Genomic DNA, 14,387 nt, shown 5'->3' on the forward strand with positions numbered 1-14,387 from the left:
GTTAGAGTAAAATTTTTTTAAAGGCTTTCAAGTGTCTTTAGGCATGCATTTCAGGCTGATTTTTGCTCTTAGAAGCGTATGAAGTTTAAAATTAAAAAGGAACCAATCACTAGAGCAAGCTTCCTCACATGCATGCTTTGCTGATCCTGTTGCAAAACTGAAACATGAAGCAGTGTTTGGATCTGTTCCTCTAATGAGTTGTCCTGCATATCTAGATAGAAATTGATCGGATTAAAAACTACTACATACGCGCTGAACTTTTCTTGCCTTATTCATGTTTACCTTGTTAACTCAGAAGCTAAATGCGCCACTGTCACAAAACAAAGTTTCTAGTATTTGTGTTCTTGTGTATCTTGACTTCTTAATACAATTACCACAGCATTACTGCAATTTCAATTGAATTGTTACGTTAAGCATTTGGGACTTTTTCCCCTGACAGATAACACGCATTTACATTCTCAAGATAGTATATTCTTCAAAGTTGTCATAAGCATAAACAATATCAGTAAATCCTTTCCATTCGAAGATGTTTTATGTTTCACATTCGAATTACCAAAAACTACAAGTTACAGGTTGAGGTGGGTAAATATTTGTCTTCATTCTTAACCTTTCTTCACAGCAGATAATTTTGTGACTGAAAATTCAATTTATTTTCTGTTTTAATCCATAGCAATAGGGTAATGTTCTGAATCTTATAAAGAAGGAAGAATCTGGGAAAGCATATGGTGGAAAAACTGCTCTTACAACTTGCCGAGCCCTAGTACTACTCTTTCCACAAGATTGACTGGAGAGGTGATTCCTCTGTTAGAAAGCTTAACAGTGTCTACTGAGCAGCTGGCTTCATCTGCCAGCTGCTTAGCAGCTTTTTCCAGGAAAAACATACTTCTTGTGGGTAAACTATAAAAGGAATGCACTTAATATAGCAGTCCGTTTTCTGTTTCTGATCAGTTTTGAGACAGAAGTCCAAAGCCATTTGTTTTAAAGACGGATCTATTCTCCCTCCCCTTGTCTCCTTCCACAGCCTTCGCAGACTAGCGCAGCAAAGCTTGCATAGTTGGTACCAAGTGTTACTGAAAGTATTTCCATAATCTTGCTCTGGGAAGAAAATCTTGTAAAAGTTAAAGGTTTTTCTGTGAGTTATATTTATTGTGTATAGTTGTCCATTTTTTTTGCGTATAAAGTTAAACATGTTATTTCTGTGCAAAGGGAGGATCAAAAGCTCATTGAAGCAGACAACAAAACCAGTGAGCGGAGGGGTGGTCAAATGTGCTTTTTAGGAAAATCAACAAGTCATCTTTATGTTTTTATTTGTGTTTTACAGTTTGGCATATATGGCATAGCAGGGTGTATACACTTAGCTAATTGTCTGACATCTAGATAAATACCTCCTTTATTCAGTCATGGAATTTTAGAGAGCAGAATCACTGAATTTTCATTCTGAAAAAAAAAAATTCTTCAGAGATCCATCGAACTAGTTGGAGTTAATCTGACTGCACACATGTAAAGTGTAGCAAATTAATGTAAACCAAATGAGTTTCCTATGTGCTTGTTTTCCAAAAGGAAACAATCTTCACAATTATTCATATTATTTTACTTTTCCTAGCTCTTCATCAGCCTATAACAGTGGGAAGTGGGTTGGTAGAAATAGCATTTCTTCATGCTCTCATGGGTCTTCATGAAAATATAACAAAACAGTTTTGTGATGATAAAGTTTCCCTTGCAAAGACTTTAATTGAGAAATGTACCTGTACATCCAGTACAGGATGCTTGAAAGTGCAGCTCTTTATGTCAGCATCAAAAAGTGCAGTACTGAGACTATTTCAAGAGCTTTGGCATTTAGAATAATCTGATGAAATGCAGACAGCTCTATGAACTGTTACAAAGGAAAATATGCTCATAAAACAACTTTGAACTTCTATGCTAATGAACTGCAGATCTCGTTTCTAGCACGGAAAGATCCACTTGCTCAGACAACGTATTGCTTTGCTCTTCTGAGACGCATAGTGTAACAGATCGACGCACTGCTAAATTGTTGTTCCTTCTTTTGGTAAAAGCTTTTCCTACTGCTTTCATTCTCTATATCAGATCCCAAAATTCAAGATTGGGGAAACTTGCAGAACTTGTCGAATACTAAAAACCAAGAATGTCTCAATGTTTTCAGCTCTGTGTGGTGTGGTTTTGTTGCTTTGGAAAACTAATTCAGTATAGCCTCTGGCTGCATAAAGCTTTATCACTTTGACAGTTGTGCTGTCCCTCCTCTCCCCTCCTTCCCATGTATTTGCACCCGAGTAATTTTAGAGAAGTTATTTGTTCTTAAATATTTTTTGATTAAATTCTTTTAAGACTGGTTATTTTGGTCTGTGCTAAAAGAGAAGAAAGAAGCTTGTGAAAAGGAAAATACTTACAAAAACTCTCCTGATTCCTCCTTATGTTTCCACGTTTGTGTTTTTTTTTTTCTATCCCCAAGTGGGTGATCTTAGACAATAGGAGTCTTTGTCTGGAAGCTTAAACCACCAGTTTGGCATGGCTCTATCTATCTATGACCTATTTAGTTTGAAGTGGGTGTTAGCTGCCTTGTGCAGCTTAGTGCTGTAGCATTGGGCGTAAGATTTGCTCATGTTGGGAAGTTACCACTGGAGTGGGTGTCATGAACTTACATTGGCCTTTTGGAGATTTTGATCGTTTCTGCAAATGAGTCAGTTGTTTGTAACTTTGTCTTTTCCACGTATGGAATAAGGAGACGGATAAGAAAGTGTGGGATAGGTCGGTATTTTATGAAAATAGCATGCTTTAACAAAATACTGTTTTATTTTTAGCTGATTATTTTATTATTATTATGGTGCAATCTGTATGGGGATTTCAATCTCAAAGGCCATTGATTTAGTAAACAACAAAGCAATAATAGATTTTGTGAGACCATTCATTCATTTGCAGTAAAATGGATTGATTTTTATCTCACTAAATCTATGATTATCTCAGTCCCATTGAAGTTTGGTTGTTAACCTTATCGCGTCTGCTGGTGTAACTGAAGTCTGCGCTGGGCACCAGATACTGCTCTGAATACAAAAAAGGGCGGCAGAATGTATAAAATCTCGTCCACATGTTGTTGTAGCTGACAGTGGAAAAATTCTCATGCTTTTGCGATTAGGTAGATTCCTGCATGAATGCTGTTGGCTCTGTGTGTGTGTTGCTGGATCTCAGAAGTATGACTAGTTGGGAAAAAAAAACCAAAAAGTCTTACTTCAGCAAAGGGAGAAGATGTTTTTGTTCCAGCACTGCCCAGGGAAAGAAGCAGAATTCATGCTTTAGAAGAGGGGAGTAGTGGGAAGGTCTGTATTCCTGTCTCCCTGAGTCATTAACAAAAGACTGGCTAAACGGAGGTTGCTAAACCATCAGCTGCCTCGAAGCACGGGAAGTCTCAAGTAAAGATAAGCTTGTACTCACTTGCTCTTGCCTCGTTAACGAAGGTTGAGATGGCTGAGGTTTTGGATGGAAGGTAGCTAGCTTGATACCACATAAAGCTCTCATGAAAACAGCACTCTTGTCTATGTTATAAGGTTGTCTTTCTTTTGGCTAGCTGCATAAAGTTTCCCTTTACCTAGAAAGAGCAACACCATTTACTTTGAATTGGCATAGTTGTCTAGAGCTTTATTTTAATGGAAATTTTGTGAATTGGCTGACTATTTAAATTTTACAACTTAAGTATTTGTAGTATGATGACACTGAACCAGGCTTCTTTGGTTCACTGTCTGGTGGCTCATGATTAGGTCAGTTTAGTCAAGCGCTCAACATCGGGCAAGTGCTTTAGTTCAGTTTTCTCAGTACCATGTGCAAACAGGCGGGCTACAAGTTACAACTCGATCCACTTACTCAACCGCAATCACTTTGTAGTAACACTGTTGTTCCTGTAACTGATAACATTTACATTGGAAAAAGGAGAAGCCTGCTATCCAAAGCTGATAGCCAAAAGAAATTCAGCACCAAAAGAACTTTTGATATTTTTATTATTATTTGGAAGATGGCTTAGACTGTTTTTTTTTTCTCTTTTTCTGCAATTTCTACTCAGCATCCCTCCCGGTTAGGTTGCATTTGTAAATTTAAATCCTGTGGAGCGCAGTAAAGTGGCAATGTTCCATTTGGTCCAGCAGCAACAACGCACCTATGTAATTGGTTTTTAAAGCGATTCTGTTCCTGCCTTGACAACCCCATCACCCAATCTGGAAAGTACTTTGTGAGACAAAGCACCTTTGACTCAGCATGTCAGCCCATTTTCCCTAATGAAAGAGTTATGTAAAATCATCATGTGATGTCTACTACAATGAGAAGGAGCAAAGGGAAAACCACGGCATAAGCTGCCTTTACAGATACAAAATAATACCCTATGGTCAAATGACATAATCCTGGAATTAATGACCCATCAAGTAGAAGTCCTTGTAGCGGCTGCATTTTAGTCTGGCAAATGGCATTGTATAAAAACTCTGAATGCTTTCTTGAATAAATATAGTCAGAACATAGTTTGTATTGCCTAGATATATTTGTTTGAGTGCCTGTTTAAAATGTACATCATTGGTTTAAAGACATTTCTAAGGTATTTCTGAGACACTCTAAATTGAAAATAATTTAGGAATACAAGAAAAACAGCAGTGGCCATAAGAACTGTTGCAGCAGTAAGGCTGACTATATTACATCAAAACATTGGTCTGGATTTATAAATCCTTGTGTGTTTAAAAATCCTACCTGTAGCACATTTTGCTTCATTTAATGTAGGTACTGTTTTGAAAGGGTATGGGGGAAGGCTTTTGGGTTTTTTGTTATGGGGTTTTTTTGGTTGGTTGTTGTGGTGTGGGTTTTTTTTTTTTATAGCTACCATTGAAAAATTATACCATGATAAAGTCAGGATCTTCATTCATACTAAAACACAGAAATGCTGAAGTCAGTCCTATATCTTCCCATGACAAATAAGGTGTTTTAGCTACACTGTAAAGTAGATTTAACTCTGCTTTGCTTTAGTGAGGGCTCACATTTAAGTGTTCTTTATGTTTGTTTTCCCTGGTCAGGAACAGAAACACAAATAGTTTCTCATTTAAGGGTATTTGATGACAGGGTGTTTTCCAGATTTCCTCATGAAATTAGTTTCTCTTCTGGACCTGAGAGAAAGGCTTATAATCTATTTATGTAGTGTTTTCCTGGGGAGACTTTTGAATGGGAGTGGGTAAGTAAAGGTTACTTTTATTCTTTAATACAGAGTTAACATCAGATTTGACCTTTCTTTAGTGTTTGCAATTTCTTATTTGAAAAGTCCATGTTTCCAATGTACCTACTTTGTACTTGATCTAGTTTTTGTGTCTTAATGCGCTTTCCTGTGTTACAATGGGTCTAAAGCTGAACAGCAATCCCCTCTCCCCAAGACCCCCCCACCCCCTTAGTTTTAGTGAATCTAATGAAGCTTTTAATGCAGGATAAAGTCAATGTGAGGCATCTTCACCTTGCAGTAACTGTTGTCTTGTGTTATGTGCATCTGCACTGACATTAGACAATTTGACTAAGATGTTTGTAAAATATTTTTGCAATAGTAGCATATTATAAATAAATAACATTTATCTAGCCAAATTGCCTATGAAGCACATTTTACTTTGTGGTGGGATTTTTAATGCATAAAAATTCCTAATTTGTTATTTAGGCCTTCAGAAATTATGATGCTGGTTTCTGAAGTCGTAACATTTGGAACATAATAAACTTGGATGTGTTCATTTGCTTTCTGATTTGGAGATTTTAGTTTTTTATATGCCAACTTCTGACTATATCTCAAAGCATAGATGTTTACCTATTAAAATAAAATTGAACAGAGGTTTCCAATATTATCCTCAATTCAGAGTTGAATCAGGGCTTCTCCAGTACAGTAGAAAAAATAATTTTGTCCCCTAAAGACTGAGGGAGAGAGAAGTTTTTGTAGCTGCCATCCTGGACATTGATTCTTCCTTGAGTGAGGGCAGCGCCTGCAACTCAGCAATGCACAGGGAAAAGGCAGAGAGGGGCTGTTTTGGCAGCATGTGCTGATTAAACTACTGGCTACCCTTTTCTCCGGTGCAATCAGCGTAGACTGTGGTTAGATAGCACCAGTAATCTGTCTTTTCAATTTTATTTTTTTTACTGCTTTATGATGTCTTAGCTGATGCATTCAGCCAAAACTTAAAGGAACTAACTTCCTTAACATCTGTGATAAAATCAGATTGCTGATAATGCTGAATGGCTGCTTACCTGCTCTTTCGAAAAGACCATTCCTTCTACTTGTTGCCTATTGTTTTAAACTTAAATGAGAAGTTTACACCCTAGACAGTTTTATAGTACGTAGCACAACAGGATTCTGCTTTACACTATAAAACTACCTTTCATTTTAGTCATAGTTATATAGCGTTCTGTAGGTATCCAACAGTAGAGAAAGGTGTAAAATGCCATGCCGTAACTATTCCCAAGTTTTACATTGTTTAAAGCTTTTGCTTTTCTAGTAAAGCTGAGAGATTTCTTTGTATTTGAGAGTAGCTGGACAAATAGAGGGTAGAAGCCAAGTCGGTCTTTCTAGGCTATGTAACCTTGGGTGTGGTTACAAGCAGAATGAACCAATTTTAAGTCCCTTACACTGCCAAAAAGGATATAATTCCCAGCCATGTGTTCCTGTCTTCTCCCCAGCAGGTTAGCACTACATTCCTCCCCATGCAGGCAGCTGGCTTGGTCCCTGATCCAGGTGAATATTTTTTTAGTTGGGTTCATTCTTAGGTGGTTCATGCTGTGACTGTGTGACCAAAAGGTAGTAGTGCCAAGACAGAGGCTGGCAGCAGGAACACATGGACAGGTGCAAATGGGAAACGCTACCCCTTTTGGTGGCAGCTTCAGACGGCATCCTTTGAACAAAACTGTCCTTGGGTGTATTTTCATGAATTAAAGTCAAGGAAGGGAAAAGAAGATGATAAACCAGGGATTTTGGAAGTGTGCTCAAGACAATTCCCTATTTGGAAAACATCTTGATCTGGTTTTGGTTTTCTGTACTATGAGAAGGTGACATGCTGTCGTGGTTTTTGGACTGAGGGTCGAGACAAGAACCGAAAAGGGAGCACCCGCCAACCATGGTCCCGGGCAAAACATGACTCAGGCTTTCTTAGTAAAAACAAAACAATTTATTAACAGTTACTTAACAGGAGACAAGGGAACAAAACCGGTTACTTGAGAGGAGAAAAGAGAAAACAAGGCCCGATCTTAAAACAACACCTCCCCACCCCCTATTTTCCTTTCGTTCCTGGCTCTGCCTTCCCCCCAGCGGCGCAGGGAGACAGGGAATGGGGGAGTACAGGTCAGTTCATCCATGTTGTTCACTGCCGCTCCTTTCTTAAAGGAGGAGGAGTCTTTACACCATTTTTCCCTTGCTTCGGTGGATCCCCTACTCACAAAGAAAAAGTCCCCAAACTTTTCCAAAGTAAGTCCTGCCCGCAGGATTGCAATCCTCCCCATGGATTGCACCAGTTCGGGCTTTACCAGTCTCGGCCTCTTAGGGAGCTGCTGCCACTCGCGTCGGCGTGGGTCGTCCCACGGTCTCCAGATGCCTCCACGACCTCGTCGTGCATTCCATGCCCCATTATCAACAGTACCTGGTCGCGCATCCCCTGCTCCACGACCTCTCCTGGGCTCAGGCATCTCTTCCCCGACGTGGGTTTCTCCACGGGCCACGAGTGGGTCGCTGCTCCGCCGAGTACACCCTGGCTGCAGGGGGGCCGCCTGCCATCTCACACCGATTTGCAAGGGAAGCCTCAGCTCCAGTACACCTCCTCCTGCTCCATCTTTGCTGACCCGGTCGTTGTGGTTGTCTTCTCTTAGATATTAATCCTCTCTGGGGAAGCTCGGCCCGGTGGGCACCCCGGGAGTGGGGCGCTTACCGAGTCCCCCATGCGGCTCCCCCGGCGCCATCTTGAGCACATGGCGCCGGCCCGGGCCCGAGCGGCCGCTCGGCCGGGAGCCGGGAGCGAGGGCAGCGCCCTCCTGCTCTCTCCTCGCTCCTGAGCAAAAAGCCCCTTTCCCGCCCCTTTGTCCCAACTTAAATAGGGCAATTCGCAGAGGCGCCGATTTGGCGCAACCCCCTGGGGGGGGATGGGACTCAGATCTGGTGGCACAGGGAGCAAATCCCCTCCCCTGCCACCAGAACACCCCCCACACATCAAACTATCACACATGCAGATCTGCAAACTACGTTTCTATCTGTGCAAGATAAATGTGACAGAATAAATGTTCAAGCGTACATAAATCTGTGCAGATGTGCTGATCGTCAGGCCCTCCGTGTCTTTAGCACTTGCGTAATGAAAAAGTGGAGGAGCGGGTGACAGGTGGAAGTGGGGTTTTTCATTACCTTTGGTGAAATTGGAAAAACCACAATAGTTCTCTGATGCTATGCACTTGGCATTGATTTCTACATGGATCTAATCTAAGAGCAAAAGTAGTCCAGATACTTGTTTTGACTGACTGCAGATTAGAATCACTTCTGTTGTCCTTTTCAAGGGATTTTCCTAAGGGAAGTAACACAGTCTCTCCAGACAAAACATTCTTTACAAGGTGTAAGACGAGCAAGGAAGTTTTGATTCAAGTGGTCACAGGTCTCTGATTCATAGCTGTGTTGGGTTTGGGTATTTCCCCCAGCAATCTGTGGAAGTGATGTATGGCTGTTGACCTCATTGACTCTTAACTTTAGGCACTGTAAACCAGTGATTTAGGTGACTTTTAAAAAAGATATGTTTTCAAGAGTGTTACATCCATTTTCTCATTAGGCTGGCAAAGTTTGCATTGTTGTTCCAATGAAAGTATGTAAGAAACATTAAATGATTTAAAGACTTCTAACATCCACACTTGGAGCAATACCACTCATTAAGTTGCTTCTGCCAACCTTCATCACTGAACGGTTAACATACTGACACCAGTGCAAATTATTCTTTATTTAACTTAATCTTCTGTATGGCAAACTCTCTACTGTTTTTGTTACTGTACGCTGCAGTGACATTTGGAACAGAGATGTTAACACTTGGTAGAACAGTGGAAGGATTTCTGTCCTGATTCTAGCAAAAGGTAAAACTCACATAATTTAATCAGGGCAATATTTCTTCTAGAAGCATTAGTCCTAACTTGCCTTTGGCACTGATTCTTGAGCAGTACTGTAATCTGACCTGAAAGTCAAATATCTCATGCTTCATATGTAGAAATAGCTGTATGTGGCCTTAGATGTAAAAATGAATAATAATAAATCTTTTTAAAGCCTGTTTCCACAAAAGGGTGATGTCCTCCAATGTTACTGTTTTCTGCTTTTCTCTGCATGCATGAAAACCAATGACTTAGCTTTTTTTTTATTCTTTCTGTACAGTTTCCTGTGAAATTGTTCTTCTTTTTCATTTTTTTTGTAGGCAACAGAGATTTTGCTCCTGATGATCCACTGGAATTTAAGTCTCATCAGTGGTTTGGAGCCTCTGTGAGATCCAAAAACGATAAAATTCTGGTAGGTTTTTGATGCCCTTCAAATACATCAGTGCTGGGATACTGCAATGGAGAAAAATACGAAAGGATCTGGATAACTCAGAATTTAAACACAATCACACTAATCAGTATGGCTTGTCTTTTTCAGAATTTATTGGCTAGCCTTTTTTAACTCTTTATAGACAAAAGCTGTAGCATTTTTGTCTGGTTTTGAGGAAAGTAGTAGAATGAGTTTTCCTGAAGTTAGAATGTGTTATAAATTCTTGATGAACTCTTTACAACTGTTACTTTAAGAAACTATTATTTCTAAAAATCTTATAATAAACCAGCTATTTCCAAAAATACAAACTGGTGATGCTTCTGCCTCAGTGATACTATAAATCTTTTCTAATAACATATGGTAGATCTGCCAATTTTTTTTTTTAACTATTCTGTAGAAAAATGAATTACTGTTGTATTATTTTATACCTCTCAGCATTTTGAAGAGGAGTTTGTTTTCTCAATGCCGTGTTTTCTTCCTTAGGCCTGTGCCCCGTTGTACCACTGGAGGACTGAAACAAAACAAGAGAGAGAGCCTGTAGGAACTTGTTACCTGCTTGCTGGATCTAAATCTGTGGAATATGCACCCTGCAGGTCAAGTAAGTGTAGAGTACTTCGTTGCTGTTCTGTTTGGAATTTCTCTTGTGTTATATTTCGTGCATATTTGAAGCATTCGGATGTTTTAAAGGTATTTCTCCCTTCCATGTATAGCCTCATAGCAATTAGAAAAAAACCTAAGCTAAATCCAGACATCTGAATTCTCTTCCAGTTGGTATTCAGGATGCAGACCTTGCTTCCTCTAGTATAGGTCAGAGGAAGATCTTAGATCCAAGTACCATTGGAATTGGGAACTTCAGTTTTGGAAGGGACCACTTCTGTAGTAATTGTTTGAGCACAATTAAATAGCAAGTGCTTTTTCAAAGGCCAACTCTAGAATTTTCTGAGCCTTAATTATTGTTATTCAAATAATGTAAAGAGAAAGCTCATTTTAGAAGACAAGGTTTTCTATGAGTAGGTTCTGATTTCCATGTTTACATTCATGCATAGTGATGCATTGTAGTTGAGTTCGTAGATAATTCAGATGCTTATAACCTTTTTTTAAAATGTAGAAGTCTAAGCTGAATGTTCAAGCCAGGATTTTTTTATTTATTTGCTTAATATCATTGGTGAATAGCAGGAATGAAATCCAATATGGTCCAACATAAAAAGAAGTTAAATAAACACATATTAAACTAAATCATCCCAGTTAAGTAGTCACACTTTCAGTAAGGACGTCTCAACATTTCTAGTCTGGAGCTGTATAATTGTAAGATTAACTCAGCCATAACACTTCTTGCTGGGATGAGTCTCAGTATGTATAGATTTTTTTTTTTCAGCCAGGTATTCTTTTTTTTTTTTTTGGTTGTTTCAAGCCAATACTTGAAACAACTTACGGTTAAGTACCTTTCAGATTTTTATTCTATACCAGAAGAAAAACTTATTGCCTGTTTCTCAGATACCTTATTTCCTGAATAAAAGTTGCAAATATTTTTCCCCAAAACTTTTGGAGATTAAATACAAAGGAATATGGAGTTGCTATTTACTTTGACTGTGTTAGGCTAGAACATATGTTAATGTTATATGTATGTTAGGCCAGCCCTAAAGTTGTTACAGCATTTGGTTGTGAGTTGTTGATAAGGAGAAAATACTAATTTAGAGGAAAAAAAAATTTCCAAGGTTCAAGTTCAGGAGCGTGAGGTCGCTTCGGAAGATGCACTGGAAAGTATCAACAGAATCATCTGATCTAGTACTTGATAATATTTATTTTATTTATTTTTCTCTCTCTTCCTCTTCTGTCCGTTCTTTTTTGCAGCCACTATCGATGCAGATGGACAGGGTTTTTGTCAAGGTGGATTTAGTATTGACTTTACAAAGGTAGGTCATTCTTTCTCAATTCCTACGAGTCAGCAGACAGTTGCAAGTTAACAACAACCCTTATAGAGACCACATAACAAGCACAGTTATTACAAAACTATATGTAAACTACCATTCCTGGAGGAAAAACCCACAACCAAACACATCCTTGTAAATAAAAGTAACTTCAAACTACTCCAGTATTCTAAACGTGTTTCTCCCTACATCTTCACAGCAGCACGCTTTCACCTCTTGTAGGAATCACGTCCTGAACAAATAATCTGCTTTTCCAGCCTCATGCCATAAATCTCTGCTGCAGCTAGTCCTTAAGTGAAACAAACTGTAGTAATCATGTTTTTTGAGATACTTATTTTGAAGGGATCAGTGCATAGCTAGTGTTACTTCTTGAGGAAGAGTAACTTACTGCCAAAGGGAACTAGTAAACAATGTTCTTGTGAATTACGTTTTGTTTTTCTCATCAGCTGGCAGAAGTAGACTTATTTCTTTTTTCTCCTGTCTGTCTTATGTTTCTTCTTTTTTGTTCTCCCTGCCTTTTATAGTTCCTTTTTTTTTTTTTTAATTTCACAGTTACTTTTTAAATCCAGGCACAATAAAACTGTGCACAAATCTGAGAACTAACTAACTATAGTTTTTTATATTGTACAGTTAAATTGATAAGCATAGCCCGGACATGTTAAGACCCTGCAAGTCCTGTTTGTGATGTGGTGATTTTTTTGGCTTCCTCATATCTTATGATTGGGTCATATCCCTTCACTCTTTGCCTGAGGACACTTGTTTTTCTTGCAGAGGAAACTGTGCGAAGTGCAGTATAGGACTATAAGTGTTTGAGTTATTTTGCATGCACCATGAGTTATTTTGTTTGAGTTATTTTGCATGCATACTGTGCAGACTGCAGCCCCAGTTAAAACCAACCTTGGGCTCTAATCCAAACCCCTAGCTGAGTGGGCAAGCCTAGGTATAGGGTATCTCCAAATCTCTGACCTAGATTTTTCTGAGTGGTGAATATGGTAGTTTTTAAGAGTAAAACCTAAATAAGTGGCTTAATTATGTAGCAAAGCCTCTGGCCCAATTCAGTACTTAGGGAGCAAATTCCCAACATTGGGATAGCTAATGTGGTTGAAGTTTCATAAAATGGTTTGTAGATTGCCATTGTACTGAGGAATACAGAGTGGGGGAATGAACGCACAGATTTTCTAAATTAAACTCTTCTAAAGATAAGTTACAGAAAGTGTCAGGGGCAGAAGATAAAGCTAGTTTTGAGTACTGACTTAGAAACATATTTTGAATGCCTTGTAGCAGTCTTCAAGTTTTCTCCTAATTGGATTTCTGTTGGTTTAGATTTATGTGGGTAGAAGGGTCTACTACAATAAAAGTGGAATTCTACCTAGAATTTTAAATGGGTGAAACAGAGAAGCAAGTCACAGAAGGCATGTTGTTTGTTATCTTAGTGTTTTACGAGATGCATTTTTAATTAATCATTCCTTCAAAAAATAAAGTAGATTGAGATGAGTGAAGCTACAGTGATACACATGCATGGAATTACTTCCGATAGACATAGGAGATGTTCTCTTGTATGCTTAAAGTGTTTTGTTGTTTTTTCTTTTTTTTTTTTTTTCTCCTCCTCCCTCCAAGGGAGACAGAGTGCTACTTGGAGGACCTGGAAGTTTTTACTGGCAAGGTGAGATACATCTTTTAAGTCACAGAGAAGTTAACCTCTTTGATATCCTCTTAGTGATTTGTGTCCACACTCCTCCAACCATTGTCAAAGACTTTGTCAGTAAGAAAACTAACAGAAATAATTTTTCTTCATCTTTCAAAATATTTCTTGAATAATCAAGACAGCCACAGATTAAAACTGAACTAATAATTGTATAGATGTGTCTCTTGTCTTTTAAATAAATCTATGCATTTTCCCAGGAATGTGGAATTTGTTTCCACCAGCAAGACAAGTTTCCTTTAGGATATTTTGCTTGTTGTTTCAAAATTGACATGTTTTGTAATTTCTGACACACCTATGAAGCATGTATTTTCAATGAGAAATTTACACAGAACATTACCTATGTATTTTGCTAATGTGGGCTTCAGTCAGTATTTGTTCGCAGGATCATTCAGTGTTTAGCTCTAGCTCCGTGTTCAAAAGATGGTGCTGCTACATTCAGGACATAGCTGCTGAACTCTGGTGCCTGGTTTTTAATGTAAATACCAACATTTATGAAAGATTTTCTGTATCTCCCTAGCCTACATGGAGATGCAGCAGCACAGGAGACTTGTTTCCAGTCCTGTGTTTTAAACTCTGAACAAAATGGAATGATTGAAACTAAACTGTGGATACAGTATAATATGGATTGTTTGTGTATTCATTTTATTGCTTTTTGGCAAAAGTGACAGCTCATCTGCTGAAACAACCTTATTCTGTTCTGCTACCAAAAAAAAAAAATCTGAACTCTGAATGGAAGAACATAGTATAGTTCTAAAAACTAGATTTTTTTCACCCCAGCTTTTTATTCCACGTTCTGAGATGCTGGAGGAGTAGTTTTTCCCTATACTTCATACATGTAAGAACACATATGTGAAGTAAGTGCTCTTCTGAAAAATTTTTGTGATTCAAGATTTAGTTTCAACTGAAAGACAGGCATGTAATGAAGTCACCACCTAGTGGCTACTGAGGTGAAAACAGAAGGCAGTCATACACCACGCTCACCTTATTAGCTGCTTGTCTGCTGTATTAAGCGCTTGTGTTATGGTATTTAGCCAAAGAGTGATGACCCAAATCTGCATACCATAAGCATATACTTAATGTTACCTAACTGAGCAGATCCATTTAAGTCCTGCCTTGCACGTAGGAGCAGCTTCTATTTTCAGTGAGAACTGTGTGCTTTTGATTAAGTATGTTCATAAATCTTTGCTGAAGTAGGGTCCAAATTTTCACA

The 14,387-nt window shown here is 38.6% G+C and overlaps 1 protein-coding gene across 1 annotated transcript in view; it reads left to right on the top strand.

Moving 5' to 3' along the window:
- The window catches only part of ITGAV (integrin subunit alpha V), a 55,084-nt gene that overhangs the window by 11,234 nt on the left and 29,463 nt on the right, over nt 1-14,387 (top strand). Inside the window, exons 3-6 of the mRNA XM_086615454.1 lie at nt 9,435-9,526; nt 10,028-10,142; nt 11,396-11,457; nt 13,090-13,135. Of these exons, the coding sequence (XP_086471580.1) occupies nt 9,435-9,526; nt 10,028-10,142; nt 11,396-11,457; nt 13,090-13,135 (315 nt within the window). The remainder of the gene's footprint in view (nt 1-9,434; nt 9,527-10,027; nt 10,143-11,395; nt 11,458-13,089; nt 13,136-14,387) is intronic.

Source organism: Tauraco erythrolophus, chromosome 8 (genome assembly GCF_009769465.1).
Source record: "Tauraco erythrolophus isolate bTauEry1 chromosome 8, bTauEry1.pri, whole genome shotgun sequence".
Classification (NCBI taxonomy): Eukaryota; Metazoa; Chordata; class Aves; order Musophagiformes; family Musophagidae; genus Tauraco; species Tauraco erythrolophus.